The 19,432-nt window shown below is 43.3% G+C and overlaps 2 protein-coding genes across 3 annotated transcripts in view; one reads left to right on the forward strand and one right to left on the reverse strand.

The window, feature by feature from the left end:
- Positions 1-276: 276 nt before the first annotated feature.
- The window catches only part of klhl24a (kelch-like family member 24a), a 30,438-nt gene continuing 11,282 nt past the window's right edge, over positions 277-19,432 (reverse strand). Inside the window, exons 5-7 of the mRNA XM_060834952.1 lie at positions 12,203-12,391; positions 10,019-10,207; positions 277-8,157 (exon numbers count right to left, since the gene is read on the reverse strand). Coding sequence (XP_060690935.1) covers positions 7,960-8,157; positions 10,019-10,207; positions 12,203-12,391 — 576 coding nt within the window. The 3' untranslated portion in view covers positions 277-7,959. The remainder of the gene's footprint in view (positions 8,158-10,018; positions 10,208-12,202; positions 12,392-19,432) is intronic.
- Positions 13,967-19,432, forward strand: part of klhl6 (kelch-like family member 6) — a 96,076-nt gene continuing 90,610 nt past the window's right edge. The window contains exon 1 of one of the 2 annotated variants that reach the window (XM_060834950.1): positions 13,967-14,050. In XM_060834950.1, coding sequence (XP_060690933.1) covers positions 13,971-14,050 — 80 coding nt within the window. In that variant the 5' untranslated portion in view covers positions 13,967-13,970. Of the gene's footprint in view, positions 14,051-15,499; positions 15,648-19,432 lie in introns of those variants that run through there. The other variant, XM_060834951.1, reaches the window with a different exon arrangement.

Genomic DNA, 19,432 nt, shown 5'->3' on the forward strand with positions numbered 1-19,432 from the left:
CTTCAAAACTTTCTGGGGTAGAGAATTTCAAAGAGATACCTTCTGATGGAAGAAATTCCTCCTCATCTTAGTCCTAAATGGTCTACCCCTCATTCTGAGACTGTGTCTCCTGATTCTAGATCACTCTCATCTGGGGAATAATCCTTCCTTCTCTATCTGAACCAGTCAATGAGATCACCCTTCGTTCTAGAGAACATAGACCCCAGTGTCCTCAGCTTCTCAGTTCTGTTCCAGCGATCCAGTCCATTCACATTCACACAAATATAGAACAAATAGTTTGATGAGAATAGAATCTTTATTAAAAGTCACTAACTTATAACACATACACACAGTTAAAATCATTTACATTTAACAATGATTACACGCAATCAAAGTTGTACTGCTGTCTAAACATTTGACAACAAGACCTGTTGATTGGTGAACGTGTGAAACATTTGAGTCAGTCCTTCAATCAGCACTCCCCCTTCCAGGTTCAGAAAAGGACACTCACACAACGGCCAACTCAAGAAAGGGGAAAAAAACATATTTATGTAGGTTGAAAAATTCAACTTGTGGTAATCATTTTAGGGCAAGAGAGAACCTGAGATGGATGTTACTCAAGCGTCATACAGATTTGGACATTCTAATGTCAATTATTTGAATTTTTCCTCTAACTGGTGCCCTTTACAATTTGCTTTCACATTCTCCCCACTTGGGTCACTCATATTACAGGAATAGCCCAGCCAGATTGGTCAGGGTTGACACAGATACCATTGTTCTCCTAATGGTGTGGCTCAGTGATTAGCACTGCTGCCTCACAGCACCAGGGACCCAAGTTCGATTCTGGCCTCGAGCAACTGGCTGTGTGGAGTTTGCACATTCTCCCTATGTCTGCGTGGGTTTCCTCCGGATGCTCCGGTTTCCTCCAACAGTCCAAAGATGTGCAGATCAGGTGAATTGGCCATTCTAAATTGCCCACAGAGTTAGGTGCATTAGTCAGAGGGAAATGGGTCTGGGTGGGTTACTCTTCAGAAGATTGGTGTGGACTTGTTGGGCCGAAGGGCCAGTTTCCACACTGTAGGGAATCTAATCTAATAGGAAGCTATTTGTTTTGCTCAGTACAAAACAAATTAAAATCAGGCATTTCTTTGTTCTGGTTCCCTTACCTCTTTTTCCCACACCGTTTCAATTGTTCCCCTTTTTATGCCTATTCCTCTGGAATGGTGTTACTGAATCTGCTTCCATCACCTTTTTCAGCAAGGCAGTGCCCCCTCCCCATACACCCTAATTTTTTGAGAGAAATTGAAGACTGCAGATACTGATGAGTCAAGAGTCGAAAAATGTGGTGCTGGAAAAGCACAGCAGATTGGGCAGAATCCGAGCAGCAGGGGAGTCGATGTTTCGGGCATAAACATTCTATCATTCCTGATGAAGGGCTTATGCCTGAAACATCAACTTGCCTGCTCCTCAGATGCTGTCCGACCTGCTATGCTTTTTCAGCACCAGGCTTTTCAACCCTAATTCTTTTGCCAATCCGTCCTCTGTTTCTCAACATTTCTGCCAGTGAAAACAATTTCTCTGATTTACTCCATCACATCTACCCATAATTTTGAACTGTGGTCATCGTTTTAAAGTAATATATTAAAGTGAAGATCAAATGTGCTGACATCATGCATCATCACTGCTTTACACATAAGAAATTCCATAGTGTGCACTTTCTCTTGTGGCCTGTCCCTTGTTTTGGGGGTCTTGATGACTGTATCTGAAACCCACTGTTAGGCATCCCTGAAGTCCAAATACAACAATAATATGCATTTAAAAAGCACTTCCTGGGAGTGTAATCAAACAAAAAGTTGACATTGAGCAAAAGGGGCAAACAGTATGAGAATGTATAGTCCAATTCCTTGGACATAGAGTTTGGTTTAAATAGATAAAGAAGAGGGAGAATTCAAGAGCTGAGGTGTTTCGGGAATTCTGAAGCTCATACAACAAAAGAACAGAGGAAACCACACAGTCAGATAACTCAACTCACCATAACTCTCAGTCATCCAGGGTCACTGCTGACATTTCATACAGTGCCATTTTGATGAACTGTGTTGTCTACACATTTCATAGTTGTGCTCAAGTTTTTAAAATGATATATCACCCTGGATTCAAGTACAGTTTGTTTATATGCAGCTCGCACTGTAAAACTTAAAGCAGAAATCAAAAGGAAGGTATGCTTTTGTCTCCAGGACAACCCAAATTTTACAAAAACAACACAACCACTTTACACCTATATAATTACAAACAAAAAGCATGCCAGCTACTTTATAGCATTAAAAATGTCTCAACCAGACGGAAAATTATTCACTCACTGCACCTCAATGTACAGATCAAAACCAGGAACCAGGTCAAAGTCCTCATTGTGTAGCTCAAGCACACTACACAGAGAAAATACTGTTACAATGGTGGGTCATTTTGTAGGTTGAAATCTCACAAAAAAAGTTTGAGTAATTTGTCAAAATTTGGATATTTGGCAGTAAGTTACAGATTGGATTTTGTCATGAAACCATTTGACAAGGATTTGGGATTGTTTCTAAATCTCTTTGATCAGGGTCACAACTTTTAACATAGTTGGCTACACCATACACTTTTTACCCCTGTGTTTTTAAATAATACCTACTGACAGGTCTGGTGGCTACCTGCGTGGTTGATTTACACATGGTGATGTATTGTTCACATCGCTGAGAATGGGCATCAAAAGAGATCCCTTGCCACGTCCTCTCCTCCTGTGTGTCTGATACACAGCAAAACCTCAAAGTTTGCAACATTCATTCTGCCAAATGAATTTGAAGGACATACTTAAAGAATAAATAGATTTGTTAATAAAAGCATAGTTTACAACAACAGAAAATGTATAAATACTCATTATTCTCATGCAGTCCTGAATTGGCAATGAGTGTGGCTGCTCTCATAAGGTTTCCTTGTTCAGCCCAGGAGCTCTGTTTTCAGTTCAGTGTTCCAGTAGTCCTGGGTGAATGCAGTTATTAGTCAGACTTTGACTGTCTCAGGGTCCATGAGTAAAATTTCGATGTGCCATATTTTACCAACTGGTGAAGAAGTTGTAGCAAGATCTCAGTAATACTTTTCTGTCATGCTGCTCCATGGAGAGTTTGACCACAGTAGAGTTCTTGCTCTCTCCTTGACTTCTGATGGTTTGAGAAATACTGGGAGGCACTTGCTGTAGTACTTCAAATTGCAGTCATAAATCTGAAACTCAAGGTATGCCAGGAACAGAAACATGATTGAAAGCAGCTGGGTGTGTTCATCACAAAGGCTAGAGCGATGACCAAGTGGTATTAATGTCACCCATTGCCTGACTTTTCTTTTCTGCCCATCTTCCTTATTCACCTCAGTACCTGTCTAGTTCTGGGAATTACAAAAAGCTTTCTCTCACTGATAAGCAAGAGAATAAATGCGTTATTGGAAGCATGGTCATTTCCTGCATTCCTTGCAGTGGTGACAGTCCCTCATTAAATCTATGGGACTGAAGATGAGGTGCTTCTTGGACTTGGTTGAGCTCAGAAACAACACGGACGTCTGGCATGTGAATGATTTCACAGCATAACCTCTTCTGCCTCCAATGTCTATTGCTCTCAGTCTATAATCTTGACCTTTTAACCAATCCTCTTTGTCCTGACATTTCCCCTATTACAGCTGATTATCCAGACCCTGTCTAATGCCTCATTGGTTTATTGGCTACTGATCTGGGCTGAGGGACCAATCCCTTCAATGCTTCCTTGTTTGGATAAGGATCCATCCCATTAACTAGATGGATGTTTTATCTCTTTTCAAGAACGGCTTCCTCCCATAGCAGCTTTCCTTCAGTGAAAGGAAAGACAACGGAGGAAACTGGTTGCTATTTCCCAAGAATGACATCACCTATGGCTTTCGCAACCTGTTCATTCATACGCTGGCTTCAGTCCTTCATACCAGTGTGAAGCTTACATAGTAACCAGCTCTCAGAACATCCTCAGTGAAGATCTTAGGACAGTGCCAGCTCTCTAACCTGTGTTGCCTCAGCAAATGATGCTCACGGTTACAGTGAAACATAGGGACATAAGAATAAATAGCGAAGTATGTTATTTACAGCAAAATAATCTTGTAACTTATTGTGTTAAAAAAAAAGCCATTTCTTATAAATGCATCAAATAACTAAGAAAAATTGAAGTCAACAGTATACTCAATGAAGTACACTCTGGGCGTTTCTTTGACAGAACAGGGGATGCTATATCATGGAGGGAAGGCTGAAACATATGCATCCTACCAGTGGCAAGGTTAAGATAATCCACTCAGATAAACACAGATGTTAACTCGGTTAGGTTTCTGCCATAGGGAAAGCTTTGTGCTTTTTAGATTGGCTCCAGGACATCTTAATCATAAACATGCTATCATGATCCAAGTTAATCAAATTGATTGATGAGACATCATTCTAGTCCCATTCTAGCCTTTTGGGAACACAGGTTCACCAGATCGTCTGAGATCTGTCAACCTGTCCCTGATTCGGAATGTTCTGGCACATCCTCGCTTCCCAGCACTAAAGTTATCCAGTTTAACAAAGGAAATAGCTTGGAAAATAAAGATTTCCTCCTCCTGAAAAGAGGGTTCATAAGCCCAGAGTCCAGGTGCACTGACCACCCACCCTGATCACTCGACTCAACCAATTTTCATCCACCTTTCAAACTCATCAACCCCCTCGATACACTTCTCAACCTGTAACATCTTGGTTTTACATTTCTGAGGTCCAATGCTGCAATTGTTTTAAAATTCACAATGCCTCAGACTTTCAGTTAACTTTATTGCAGTAGTAATTTCTTTCCCCCAAAATATCTCCAACTTATGGTCTGGAAATTGAAGAAAATAATTGAGTGATTTGGAACAAGTGAAATTTATTTATTCTTTCATGGATTTAGGTGGTGGGCAGATAAGGCCAGGATCTGTTGTCCATCCTTAATTGCCTTTAAACAGCCTTATGGTTTATTTGCAACTACAGAGGATTGTTAAAGGTCAACCACATTGTTCTGCCTCTGGAACCACATGCAGGCCAGGCCAGGCCAGGAAAAGATGGCAGACAGGAGGCTGGAAGAACACAGCAAACCAGGCAGCATCAGGAGGTGGAGAAGTCAATGTTTTGGGTGTAACCCTTCTTCAGGACTAGGGGTGGGTATGGGGGAGCTGCAGATAAAGGGGGTGGTGGGGGCAGAGTGGTGAAGTGGCTGTAGGTGAAGACAGGTAGAAAATGAATCCAGGTCGTGACAGGGAGGAGTGGAAGGGAGGGGTATGGGCTGGAAGGGAATCGGGGATGAGAAAGGAGGTTATTTGAATTTGGAGAGCTCAATATTGATTCCTCCATGCTGAAGGCTGCTCAGGTGGAAGACGAGGTGGTGATCCTCCAATTTGCAGTTTGGTTCATTGTGGCAATGGAGGAGGCCAAGGATGGTCACGTTGGAAAGGACGTGAGAAGGGGAATTAAAATGGACGGTGACTGGGAGATCCGGTTGGCCCCTGCAGGCCCGGCTGAGAAGTTTGGTGAACCAATAGCAAAGTTCTTTTTCTGAAGGACAACAGTGAACCAGATGGGTTTTTGTAATAACCAATGATCATTTAATGACAACACCTTTTAACTTAAGAATCACGAATTAGTTGAATTTAAATCCCACCAGCTGCTGTGGTAGAATCTGAAGTTTGTTCCCAAAGCCTTATCCTTGGTTTCTGGATAGCTTATCCACTGACAGTAGTATTATGCTATTAGCTACCCCAACTGAGTTAGTTCAGATTGACATACCTTACACTGTATCAATAAATGCCACAAAGAATTCAATCCTTTAACCCCCTCAAATCTCACATTATTGCAAAATTACCCAGATATCATGACTTAAATAGTTTAAAGTCCTGGGGAAAGACTTTGTACACTAGTGCGAACTGAGTGATGTTTAACCAGCAACCTTGTTTTCCATTGTTTTTCAAAAGCACACAAAAGTCAAGACCTCCCCCAAATGTGTGTCCATGTGAGCCAAAGCCTGGATCAGGCCTGGTGGTTACACACCAATCTATTGCCTTCCAGCAAATACATGAAAAATACCCCCGGGGTGGATAGAGTGGGACTTATGTACACTCACCCCTACCTCCTCACCCTACTCCAACCCACTTTTAGGAGAAACTGTTATAGTAATGTAAGGGAATGGCAAAAGGACTCACTTTGGAAAAGCTACAATGGAATGTTCTTCTCTTAGGGACATTAACAACTTTCATTTTCAAATAGCGGGTGTGACTCTCACCCATGCAATGACATAGCCTCTAAATGCGCAATCTGATGTTCAAGGGTTAACAGTCAGCACTATACCTCGATCACTTCCTTTATAATTACTTAAGCTTTTATTTCTCATCCTATCAATATGCACTGTTTGATGCAATATACATAACTGGGAATTGGGAATAATTCACATTCTATCTAGCATGGGTAAATATACATGGTATAAATAAACTGCCACTGCATATTACTGGGCTATAACCCACTCACTGTGGGATATATATACACAGTATATAACCAACTTGGCTCAACATTGTCTGGAAAATTACCCACATACACTTACTTCAATTATTGGATCTATGATCTAAACCAGAACTCCAACCAGGTCTGACAATCCAATTGCCAGAGGCATAACTTTGAAGTCTTAGTTCAAAGTCATGTAGCTAAGTTACTGTCTATGGAACATTTCTTTGTAAGTACCAACACTAACAACACTGTGACCTGTTCAACCTGATCAGTTGAAATCTGTTCTAGTGATCTCTGGCTGGAAAGTACAGGCATGTATTTGACTAGCAATGCATTTATCAAAATTGCTTGCACAAACCAAATTTCCACCAATATTAAGAATACAAAATCCAGAGGACACACGAGCTGGGGACCAATATGAGCTGTTACAAGTAACAGGAGGCATGCCCTCTTCCATAAGTGAATGAAAAAAAACACTTACTGCCACTCTTGTCAAAAAGGCTGATGCTTTTCCAGAATTAGGCTGTAGCAATCCTTTATGCATTTGATGTATTACAGCATCTCTGCAGCCAGAGAGGCATGTCAGAAATAAAAAAAAAAGTCCTTTTGACAAAGGTTTTTGCAGTGAGTTGGGGGGATTAAAGAGATACGATCTGGAAAGTCTTCTTTCTGGCCTCACACATGAGATCACAGCTGACAAACTCTGACTTTCTATCTCCAACCCAAGGCAACCAGTACCAAGACATCTTATCCCTGACCTCTACTGAGTCACGTTGCAGGAGTCAAAGTGTTTGTTCCTCATAAGCTTTAATAGGTACCAAAAGGTGAAAAATTAGGACAATAACTGGGATCACAGTATACAAAAACATCTATGCACTTCGCTGGGAGTGGCCACAAAGCAGCCACTGAATGATGTCAAAGTGACGTAGATGCTCGAATATGAAGGTTTCAATCCTCATCTTAGACAGCGCCTCAGTCTCCATGATTCCAAGACACCTCCAGCTGACTCAGCAAAAGTTTTCCACTTGCATTTCTCACTTTGTGACTCTCTAATTACACCAGAAGGTGAACAGCTATTTCCTTCTGGATTATGGTCTCAAACCCGAAAGTATTACCCTAAATGCACCATTAACTGTCCACGGTTATCTGAGGGATGCACAAACATGTGCAAATGGCATAATATTGCCTACAATGCCACAGCTTTGGTATTCTTATCACTGGGACTTTCGTATTATGCAAGACATTGATTGTTGATCTATAACTCTAATGTTGTAATAAAAAGTTTCTTTAAAAAAAAAGGCTCAATGTTTTGAAGAGTATGCTACAGTAAAGTCATCTAATATAGAACCTGCAGAGGCTGCCTCTGATCCCTCCACAGGATGTTATATTGTGGTTGTGCCTGTTTGCCACTCAGTATTGGGTGGGTGCTGGAGATTCCTGGCTCAAGGTCTGTACTTCTCATTGTATCTGTGGATTGTCACACAGCCGTGATAGGAAATGGGCCTCGGCATGGCAGCCATTGCTGTGATGATTCCTGTTGCTGGGTCGTAGCATGTAATAGTGTCAGTGGCCTCTCCCGTTTCCTTTCTGCCACCGAGGATGTAGACCTTGCCGTTACACACAGACATCCCGCAACTCTCCTGCATGGCACAGAAAGAGGAACTTGCATCATAAACAATCGTGTAACAGACTTGGACCCTTTGGTATTTTCTCTATCTGTTACCCAGGCAGCGGTGAATGCACCAACAGGGCAATATTGACACTTCACAGTCCGATTTTAGAATTTCTTATCATTTTATCTTTCTTTAAGATTCAAGTTTGAAGCGATGATTGCAATGATTAACCATCCATTGGCCACTGGAGAATTTGTGCCACATGTAATTGGTAAACATATTCAGTACCCCACTATGCTGCAGGTAGGGGTTATTGAGTGAGGTTTTGAGGAAGCTGGAATAGCATCAGTAGGTATATAGTCAGTGCCACAAGCGGCTGGACAGGGCCTGGATTTGTGGGATACATCAGAGCCCAATAACTGGGGCCTAGTGCTCGAGATAGCCCATGTGCTTGGGTCAGGGTCAGGGGCAGGGCCAGGAGCAGGACCCGGGCCTGGGATTTCTGTTCCTGACCCTGCTGCTGGCATGTGGGATCACTGAGTCATAGTGTGAGAAACTGAATTAACATCAGCCGAAACTGAGAGAAATTTAACCTCAAAGGCTTTGTCACTCAGTGAGCTCAGTAAAACAAATACATTCTAAGAAAAGTGAATGGGAAGAAAAAATTAGAACAGGAAGGCAGAGGCTTTTGATTGATTGACGATTGATTGATTGATTCACTGCAGCTCTTTGGATTGATTCAATAAGCTGCTACTGAAATCATTCATCAAAGTCCTTCTCATTCCCTGTCTCTTAATCTGACCCTCTGGTTTGACCATGACTTTATGTGCAAGGTTTGTGAAGGTTTGTAGCTCAGGTTGAGGTTTAGGGTGTAGGTTTGATATCCAGACATTTCATTACCTGGCTAGGTAACATTATCAGTGGCGATCTCCAAGTGAAGCAAAACTGTTGTCTCCTGCTTTCTGTCCTGGACACATCTATCATGGGACAGGCTAAGCAAAGACATGCCAATGAATTCCTAGAGGCCTGCCACTCCAACCACAATGCCATAAACAAACATAAAGATCTAGATGCCATCTATCAACCCCTCAGAAAACAAACAGGAAATGACATCACCACAAACCCCAGGAACCCCATCCAGGAGAAAGATATAAATAGAAAGCAGGAGACAACAGCTTTGCTTCACTTGGAGGTCGCCACTGATGATGTTACCTCGCCAGGTAATGAAACGTCTGGATATCAAACCTACAGCTCAGCGAACAAACCTACACCCTAAATGACTTTATGTATCTTTGTTCACCTTCGCGTGCCTATTCCTGTCACTCCCTTTCCCACTCTTATCCAGTCTTATTCACTGACCTGTTCACAAATATAATGAATAGGTAGTCAATTGTGACAGACTGATTTCTTGAGACCTTGCCTGGATCTTGCTTATTTGCATTCTCTATCACAGACTCCCAGGTCAATGATCAAAGGAACTGTGGTTGGATTTCTGCTCCCTAATTCTGGAATTTGGGGTGGGATTTTCTGATTCAGCATGCTCAGGAAGCAGATACTGGGAAACTTTGCAATGTCCATCCCTGATATTCTTAGTATTAAAAGAAATAGTTGAAAAATCACAGACAGGAGTGCCTGAATTTTATTCTCCCAGCACTCACCAGGAAAACTAATGTAGGAAATTACATCCATCAATCCCCCAATTCTGTTGATCTATAATTACCAGGTTGGCATTAGTTCGATGGACAGAACTGATACCCACTCCACCCTGTATGGAACAGCTGTACATTTCAATTCCTGATCATTTTTTGGACAGTGAGATTGTGAGACAGTGAGGTTAATGGTGATGGATACTTTCACAATGGAGTTACTGAGAAGTTCACATAGTTACCTGTCTGCTGAAGGTGTTCACCACATGCATCCAATAATCCTCCACTGGATCATAGCAGAAGATGGACTTGGTCAGACCCCCGGCCACGTATATAAGGTTGGTCAGGGACACTGCGGTGATGCATCGTTTAGCAACAGGAATGGGTGCTCGCAACAACCAAACATTAGTGGCTGGGTCATAACATTGAACCTGTCAGGGAGCAACGGGGGAGTCAATACCCACATACTCACAATAGCAAGCATCGAAATACATGTCGATCGACTGCAACAAAAGCAAATAAACATGTGCATGGAACAAAAATGAATATTTACATAAAGTACAGTAGCAGTTATGACACCATTTACAGGTGTAGTAACAAAGTGTGTACAGGCCAAGTGTACATGAAAACAAACGTGCAATGTAATAAACATATGAGTACAATGCTTCAAATTGAAATAGGTGCCTTTTGCATAGAATAGTGATCTGGATAGGAAGCCTGGCTGATTGTCTAGTGCTAGTCTAAGGGCATTAAGGACAACCCATTGTGACCACACTGTAGCCAGCCATTCTAAGACTGACTAACAATAGCCTATGCAGATGAAACCAGGGCTGCTCTTGATCCTTATAACTCAGGACCACAATGTTCATTTCTCACATTTTTTTGAATTAATTGTTGCCCATTCCTAAAAGTCCTGAAGAAGGCGGTCGTGAGCTACCTACTTGAATGTGGTTAGGTTGCTTGTTGGGGACAGGCAAAATGTGAACCTATTAATGTGGGTCTGGAGTTACATGGAGGCCAGTGTGGCTAGGACAGCAGGTTTCCTTCTCTCAAGGATGGTCATGAGACCGCAGGATCTTTATGTCAATTTGGTCAATTCATAATACAGCTTTTATTCCAGATTTATTTAATTAACAGAACTTACACCCCAGCTACCCTATGGGCAGCACGGTGGCATAGTCGTTAGCACTGCTGCCTCACAGCGCCAGAGACCCAGGTTCAATTCCCGCTTCAGGCGACTGATTGTGTGGAGTTTGCACATTCTCCTCATGTCTGCGTGGGTTTCCTCCGGGTGCTCCGGTTTCCTCCCACAGTCCAAAGATGTGCAGGTTAGGTGAATTGGTCATGCTAAATTGCCTGTAGTGTTCGGTGAAGGGGTAAAGGTAGGGGTATGGGTGGGTTGCGCTTTGGTGGGTCGGTGTGGACTTGTTGGGCCAAAGGGCCTGTTTCCACACTGTAAGTAATCTAATCCAATCTACTATTTGTTGGATTTGAACTTGTGTCATTAGATCAAACTACACCTTTGAATTACCAGTATGCTACCTGGTCATAGTATATCACAGCATTCATTTGTAGCTCTGTAACTGCTGGTAATTACCAGAGCTGATGGTTTTCTCTCCATTCATAGATGCAAAGCATAGATGTGATTTACTGGTCAGTACAGTGAGCGTCTCAGGCTCGGAAACAATAGCACCAACCTGGAAAGGCAACTCCAGTGACTAAGACAGGCTGCTGAAGGGAGAGTGCAAGAGAAAACGGTACCAATCCAAACATTTCAAATAACAGGAAAAACAAAGAGATGATCTCCAGTCTCTCAGCTGATCGTATTATGATTTGCTTCGTCTTTGGCAAATGAGAGGGGAGAACTCAGCCAAACCGACACTGTCTGATCACTATCTCTCCTGTGTGTGCATGAACATGAGTGTGTAGGGAAGCATAAATGAATGAGCATGTGAACTGTGCATCTTTGCATGTGTGTGTAAGTATTTACATTTGTATGATTGTTATGTCAGCTAGGCAGCACAGTGGCTCAGTGGTTAGCACTGCTGCCTTACAGTGCCAGGGACCTGGGTCCAATTCCAACTTTGGGTGACTATCTGTGTGAAGTTTGCACATTCTCCTCATGTCTGCGTGGGTTTCCTCCGAGTGCTCTGGTTTCCTCCCACAGTCCAAAGATATGCAGATCATGTTGATTGGCCGTGTTAAATTGCCTGTAGTGTTCAGGGATGTGTAGCTTAGGTGCGTTAGCCATGGGTAATGCACGGTTGTAAGTTTGTGATTCGTGAATGAGGGTATGTATGAGTCTAGACTTGAATGTGCAAATTAAAACAAACTATTACATAAATGGTGATACATTGAACACTGAATGCCTTATTGGCATCTGCATAACTCTATAAACAGTGATTCCCGCCCCATTTGCCAGATACCTTATCAGAGCACGTATTGTCATCAGGCCCTCCTCCAATCACAAACAGCTTACTGACACAGCTGACGACAGCCGGTGAGCTGACTGCCTCTTTGAGGGACGCAACCTCGACCCAGCGGTTTGAGAAAGAGTCGTAACACTCCACGCTGCTCAACCGATTCTGACCATCGTAACCTCCCACTGCATACACCTGGAGTAGGGCACAGTACAGAAACATACTCAAGGAAACAGAAAACATTTCAAAGGAACTTTCACCAGGGTCCCTAAAATAAAAATCGCGCACAGGTGTTGGTTCTTTACCCCAACTCCTATTTCATGTAATTATCAGGAATTTTAGATTATAACCCTACAGCTCTTAGCAAACAAACTACACCTGCTGCTGGCTGCAGTCAAATAGTGAGGAGATTTTTTTAACACAATAGCCAGGCACTAACTATTGTCAAACTGACAGAAGGAGCTTGTGGTTCTGTATTGCTGATAATGTTCGAGTGCAAGTGGGAAAGAGATTTGTAGCTGCTTCTATGGGGGTGGGGCTCATGGACAGGTGCAGTCAGGGAGGGGGCTTATGTTCCCTTAGTAATGGGGAGTGGGCTTGTGTTGACTTACTGTTGCAGAGTGGCTTATGTTTCCTTAGTGTTGGGGAGGGGCTTGTGTTACCTTAGTATTGGGGAGGGGCTTGTGTTATCTTACTGTTGGGGAGGGGCTTGTATTACCTCAATGTTGGGAAGGGGGCTGGTGTTACCTCAGTGTTGGGAAGGGGTTTATGTTCCCTGAGTGTTGGGGAGGGGCTTGTGTTACCTTAATGTTGGGATTGTATTCACTTAGTGTTGGGGAGAGAGTGTGACTTGTTTCACTACTGATCAGGGGCTTCTATGTTGATTCTGCTAAGGAAGGCTGTCACGTCCTGTCAACATGAAAGAGTTTTCAATTGTGTTCTTTGCACTTTTGCTCCTGGACTGTCATGGCACAGTTGACAGACGCAGTTGACATCTTGTTACAGTTTAATCTGCTGACTGGTATGCTAACCCTCTGGGAGCAGGCACAAAGCAATCTGATGATGGGAACAGATGTCAGCGTATCCTCTTTCCTCCAAATTAAACCACAGCACAGGTGAGGTGCCTTGCACTGTCTAAGTATCGAGGGCTGCGGGTGGGTTACCACAGCAACACACATAGAAGCCACATGTGCTGCATCATCAAATGACTACATCATTGAAGTGTCAAATGTCCTATCATTTAAATTAAAAAGAAAATATAGCTACACTAATTATGGCTCAATCTCAGTGATTTCTGTTTATTTTTATCCCAAAGGAGATATGGGGGATAGGACAGAAAGCAGTATCTCAACAGATATCTCAAACTGACAAGCTGAATCGATCCTTTGGGCCACATTTTTAAGCTACCATTTATGGAAAGCTTTCAAAAGAAAAAAAAATCAACAGGAACAAAACACTTGGTTTAATTTTTTTTTCTAAACTTCAAGGTAAAGAATGTGAACGACCCTTATACTCGAACCATCAAACATTCCCTTCCCAGATCAGGTACAGCAGTCCTGAAAAAGAGGACACGAAATGTTGACCCTTTCTCTCTCCCTGAATGCTGTTGGACTTGCCGAGTTTCTCCAGCATTTTCTGTTACATTTCAAATATAGCAGCGGTCCAATACAAGGTGAAATGTCTCCTACACTTCCTTATCCATTAAACACTCCCTCTACGTCAGCAAGTAGGAAATACCCGAGGCTGCAGTACAAAGACAGGATCAACAGAATGTATGAGAGATGTCACTAAAAACAATGTATTGTCAACACAGTGCGGGGATAATCTGCAGACAAACAGACAATGCAGAACAAGGTAGGCATGCTTTCTTGGAATACATACAATTATTTAAGCCATGGAAACCAGTTTGAACCAGTTAGAATTTCAGGCTTACACAACTCATCTCACCAAAAGGACCCAGAGTAGTCCAGGTGATTGGGTAATGCAGTATCCTATCAAGGAGGCTTTGGTGTACATGTTGCTAGGCGTTGAGGTTTACCTGTCAGACTTTAATTACTTCCCACTCTTCACTTACTGTACCTGCACTGGCCTGCTCACGTCAACCTGAACCTTTGCTGCTGCCTTTTGAACTGGCCCAACACAGGGAAGCAGATTAACCGAACAGGGAGGAGCAGTAGAGAAGGAAGGGCTGCTTGTTTTATGGCTGGCTTCAGCAGCCGGCTTCACAACAGCAAGTTTTAACCATTTGATGTCTGCTTGCTCCCCATCGATATTATTGTCCCAACAAGAATCACAAATTAGAGAGCGTTGAGAATGCAGCCCAGTCCATCACGAAAGCAAGCATTCCTTCCATAGACTCTGTCTACAGTTCCCACTGTCTCGGGAGAGCAGGATGTACCCTGATGTACTTATGTAAGGTATGATTCACCAGGTTAACAAGAAAAATGATACTTTCCTCTGTATTTTGGTACATGTGACAATAACAAAGCAAATCAAATCAACAGGAGCTGGGGCTGAAGGCAGGAGATTGGTTTTACCAGCAGCACAAGCTGCCCCTATTGAAGTGGTCGGTGAACAGCAGGTGACACGCCTAGGCAATGGTGATGCCGACCCTCCTTGAAGCAACTGTGTTACAATCGAGTGTCCAGACTGGCCACCTTGAGAGTCAACCAGACAGCGCAGGAGTGAAGTTCCATACAGACCATACAAGGTAATGGAGGAAAGATCACTTCATTGGAAGACATTCGTGAACCAGTTCAGTTTTAATTTTAAAATAGCAGCTTTCCTGCTGCCAGACCATGGAATACTGGACTTATAGCCAAGAGTATGGTGTTGGAAAAGCGCAGCAGGTCAGGCAGCATCCAAGGAGCAGGAGAATCAATGTTTCAGGCATAAGCCCTTAATCAGGAATTCCTAATGAAGGGCTTATGCCCAAAACATCCATGCTCCTCGGATGCTGCCTGACCTGCTGTGCTTTTTTAGCACTACGCTCTTGACTCTGATCTCCAGCATCTGCAGTCCTCACTTTCTCCTTACTGGATTTATACTTAATCTGCGTGGTGAGATTTAAATTCCAAACTTCTTCAATTGCAATTCCTAATCACGACCTTCATACTGCCCTTTATCCAAACAGCAATGTTTATTATTTTTCTGGTGCCAGGCCATAAGTTACTGGATTATAACCGAGCTCTGGTCTGCCATGTCAGATTTACATAGAAGGATCCCACAGCACTGTTTCACTGAAGAACATGGAGTCATTCTCAGTGCCCTGGCCAATATTTAACCATCAAGCAACATCATGAAAACAAGATGACCTGGTCAGAGAGTCATACAACATGGAAACTGTCAACTCGCTGTTCTGTGCTTGTCACATTTCTTACAACACGAATGAAACCTGAAAAGAATCTCCGTCTCTTAGAGGCTTTGGAGTGTCCTGCAGTCGAGAAGGAAGGTACAGAAATTCCACACTCGTTTCTCAGTTAACAGCCCCCATGACACTAGTGAGGATTCCAAAGAGTTGCCTGTAGTTGGTTCATTCTGTGATTCCTAATCAATACCTAGATAGGGAATGCCATGGGAATCATTCCCTGACATGTTCTCCTTGCCAGCTTTTATAGGTGCACTATCGAGAGCATACTGTCTGGATGTATCACTACCTGGTATGGTAACTGTGCTTTTCAAGATCGGAGATGATTACAGAGAGTGGTGAACTCGGCCCAGACAATCACAAAGGCCGTCTGTAGAATCCATCTACCAGGCCCGCAGTCAAGGAAAGGCCTCCAGCATTCTTAAAGATCCATCCACCCTGGCAATGTTTTTCTACAACCTCGACATCAGGGAGAAGGTACAGAAGCCTAAATATACGCACCAGCCATTTTTGCAACAGTTTCTACCCTACTGTTGTTAGAATACTGAATGGACCCACAAACTCTTAGCATTCACCTGTACTTTTGTTTTTGCCTCTGTTTACCTATTATTTACTATCGATGCTACTTAACTATATGATCTGCCTATATTGCTCACAAGACAAAGCTTTTCACTGTGCCTCGGTATACGTGACAATAGATTCAATCCAATTCATTTTCTGCGGATAGATTATCAACTAGCACATCATACACCTTTCAAATTTACTGCCACAGTCACAAAGGTATCAAACAGTTCTAGAATGGCCCCGTATCCAGTCTTCCAAATTCTTGTTTAAACTTATTCACAAATGTGGGTGTCACTGGCTGAAACCTCTAATTAGCTACAGAACATTTAAGAGTTAAGCACATTGCTGTGGATCATGTAGGTCAGACCAGGCAAGATTTTCTTGTCTAATGGGGATTAGTGAACTAGATTTTTTTTTAAGTACAATGGACAGTGGCTAGCTTTTATTCCAGCTTTTTATTGAACTCAAATTTCACCACCTGCCCTGGTAGGATTCAAACTTCTGTCCGTGGGACTTTAACCAGATATTCTAAAATTATTGACTCAGTGACATCACCAGCATGCCACTGCCTTTCCATACCTTTTAATTTATTGTTATGTGTACCGAGGCACAGTGAAAAGTTTTGTCTTGCGAGCAATACAGGCAGATCACAAAGTTAAGTAGCACAGATAAGTAAATAATACGTAAACAGCGGCAAAAACAAAAACAAAGGTACAGGTGAATGTTAAGAGTTTGTGAGTCACTCAGTATTCTAACAACAGGAGGGTAGAAATTCTTTCGAAACCGGCTGATGCGTGTATTCAGGCTTCTGTACCTTCTCCCCAGTGATAGAGGTTGTAGAAAAACATTGCCAGGGTGGAATGGATTTTTGAGAATGCTGGAAGCCTTTCCTACTGAGCGGGACTGGAAGATGGATTCTACAGATGGGAGGTTGGCCTTTGTGATTGTCCGGGCCGAGTTCACCACCTTCTATAGCCGTCTCCGATCTTGAATGGTACAGTTGTCATACCAGGTAGTGATACATCCAGATAGAAAGCTTTCGATGGCGCACCTATAAAAGTGGCAAATTTTCTCAGCTTCCCGAGGAAGAAGAGACATTGTTGGGCCTTTGCAACCAGTGCGTCCACATAATGAGTCCAAGAAAGCTTGTTGTGGATGACCACTTCCAGGGGCTTGACACTTTCCACTCGTTCCACCTCTGTGCTGTTAATGTGTTGGGAAGTTCTTTGCTTTTGCTGGCATTGAGAGCTAGGTTGTTCTCAGTGCACTGTTTTTCCAGGTCTTCCACCATCTGTCTGTATTCTGTTTCATTGCCAACTGAGATTTGACCGACTATGATGGTGTCATCAGCTGACTTGTAAATGGCATTAGTCTGATATTTGGCAACGTGGTCATGGGTGTACAGTGAATACAGTAGGGGGTTGAGTACACACCTTTGGGGGGGCTCTAGTGTTGAGTATTAGTGAAGATGACATATTGTCCCCATTCTTCACAGATTGTGATCTGTGGATCCAGTTGCAGAGAGTAGGGCTTAGTCCAAGATCACTAAGTTTAGTAATCAGTCTCAAGGGGATAATAGTGTTGAAGGCTGTAGTCAATGAGTAGGATTCTTACGTAGCTGTTCTTGGTGTCAAGGTGTTCTGGGGAGGAGCAAAGGGCAAGTGATATGGCATCCAACATGGATCTGTTGGTACCATAGGCAAATTGGATTGGGTCAAGAATAGTGGGGAGGCTGGAGTTGATTAATGCCATGACCAGCCTTTCAAAACATTTCACGACCGCCGAAGTTAGGGCCACTGGGCGGTGGTCATTGAGACATGCTGCATGAGCCTTCTTAGGCACAGGGATGATGTTGGCCCTCTTGAAACAGGTAGGCACAGTGGCCTGCTGCAGGAGAGGTTGAAGATGTCTGAGAACACCTTTGCCAGTTGATCTACACATACTGTGAGTGCACGGCCTGGTACTCCGTCTGGTCCCATCACTTTCCTTGGATTCACATGAAGGAAAACTGATCTGACCTCTGATGCAGAGACTGTTGGGATAGGTTTATCAGGATTTGGCAGAATAGATGTTACCTCTCCGCCGAATTCTTCTCAAAGCGAGTCTAGAAGGTGTTGACACGATCTGGGAGGGCTGCGTCATCATCTTGGGCTGGAATTTGGAGTGATGCACAAACACGGCCAAAACGTGAGCTTTATGGAATGAAAGGGAAGTGGAAGCATTTGGCGAGGGAATGCAGAAGGGGAGGACTCTCAATGTGGTCTCCTCTACATTGGGGAGACAGGACATCTACTTGCAGAACATTTCAGGGACATCTCTGGAACACACTCACCAAATAACCCCACCACCCTGTGGCCAACCACTTGAACTCTCCCTCCCACTTCACCAAGGACATGCAGATCTTGAGCCTTGTCCACTGCTAAATCCTAACCACCCGACACCTAGAGGAAGAACACCTCATCTTCTGCCTTGGGACTCCCCCAACCAAATGCGATCAATGTTGATGTCACCAATTTCCTCATTTCCCTCCCCTAACCTTATCCCAGATCCTACCCTCCACTCTGCACTGCCCTCTTGAACTGTCCTACCTGTACATCTTCCTTCCACCCCTCCGCTCCATGCTTTGCTCTAAGCTATCACCATCACCCCAACCATCACCTACCTATCGCATTCCCAGCTACCTTCCCCTGAGCCCCACTCCCCCATTTATCTCTCAGATCCCTTCCCCCAACTCCTCCCCCCCCCCCCCCCCCACCCGCCCCAACCCCACATTCCTAATGAAGAGTTTATGCTTGAAACGTAGACTCTCCTGCTCCTCGGCTGCTGCCTGACTGGCTGTGCTTTTCCAGCACCACACATTTTGACTCTAATCTCCAGCATCTGCAGTCCTCACTTTCTCCGACTGATGGCCATCCCATATTTGGAGGAGAGGGGCTCTATAAGAGGCCAAAGCTGGAGAAATAACAAGCTTGGAGGAAACGAAGATCGTTACACTGTTGGAGATTACAACAATAGTGAGGGGACAAGGCACAAACTGAAATCCAACAGTGGAATCAGTTGCTGTATTCTGCACTAGTCAGTGCACTCTTTGCTAGGTCATCAAAGGAACTACTTCAGAGTTGTTTTTAAAAGAAGCAAGTTCAATCGTTCACCACAACATTAATTTCTTTGAATCACCACATCTTTTGAATTAACTCTTAAATTGCTTTTCATAAAGATACTCAGCAGGTTTGAAAAGCTTTTGTCCTTTTTAATTTGGTATTTAGCTTTGTCAAAGTCTGAACTTCAGGTTAATTTTACGTTTC

This window comes from Hemiscyllium ocellatum, chromosome 13 (genome assembly GCF_020745735.1).
Source record: "Hemiscyllium ocellatum isolate sHemOce1 chromosome 13, sHemOce1.pat.X.cur, whole genome shotgun sequence".
NCBI classification, from domain to species: domain Eukaryota; kingdom Metazoa; phylum Chordata; class Chondrichthyes; order Orectolobiformes; family Hemiscylliidae; genus Hemiscyllium; species Hemiscyllium ocellatum.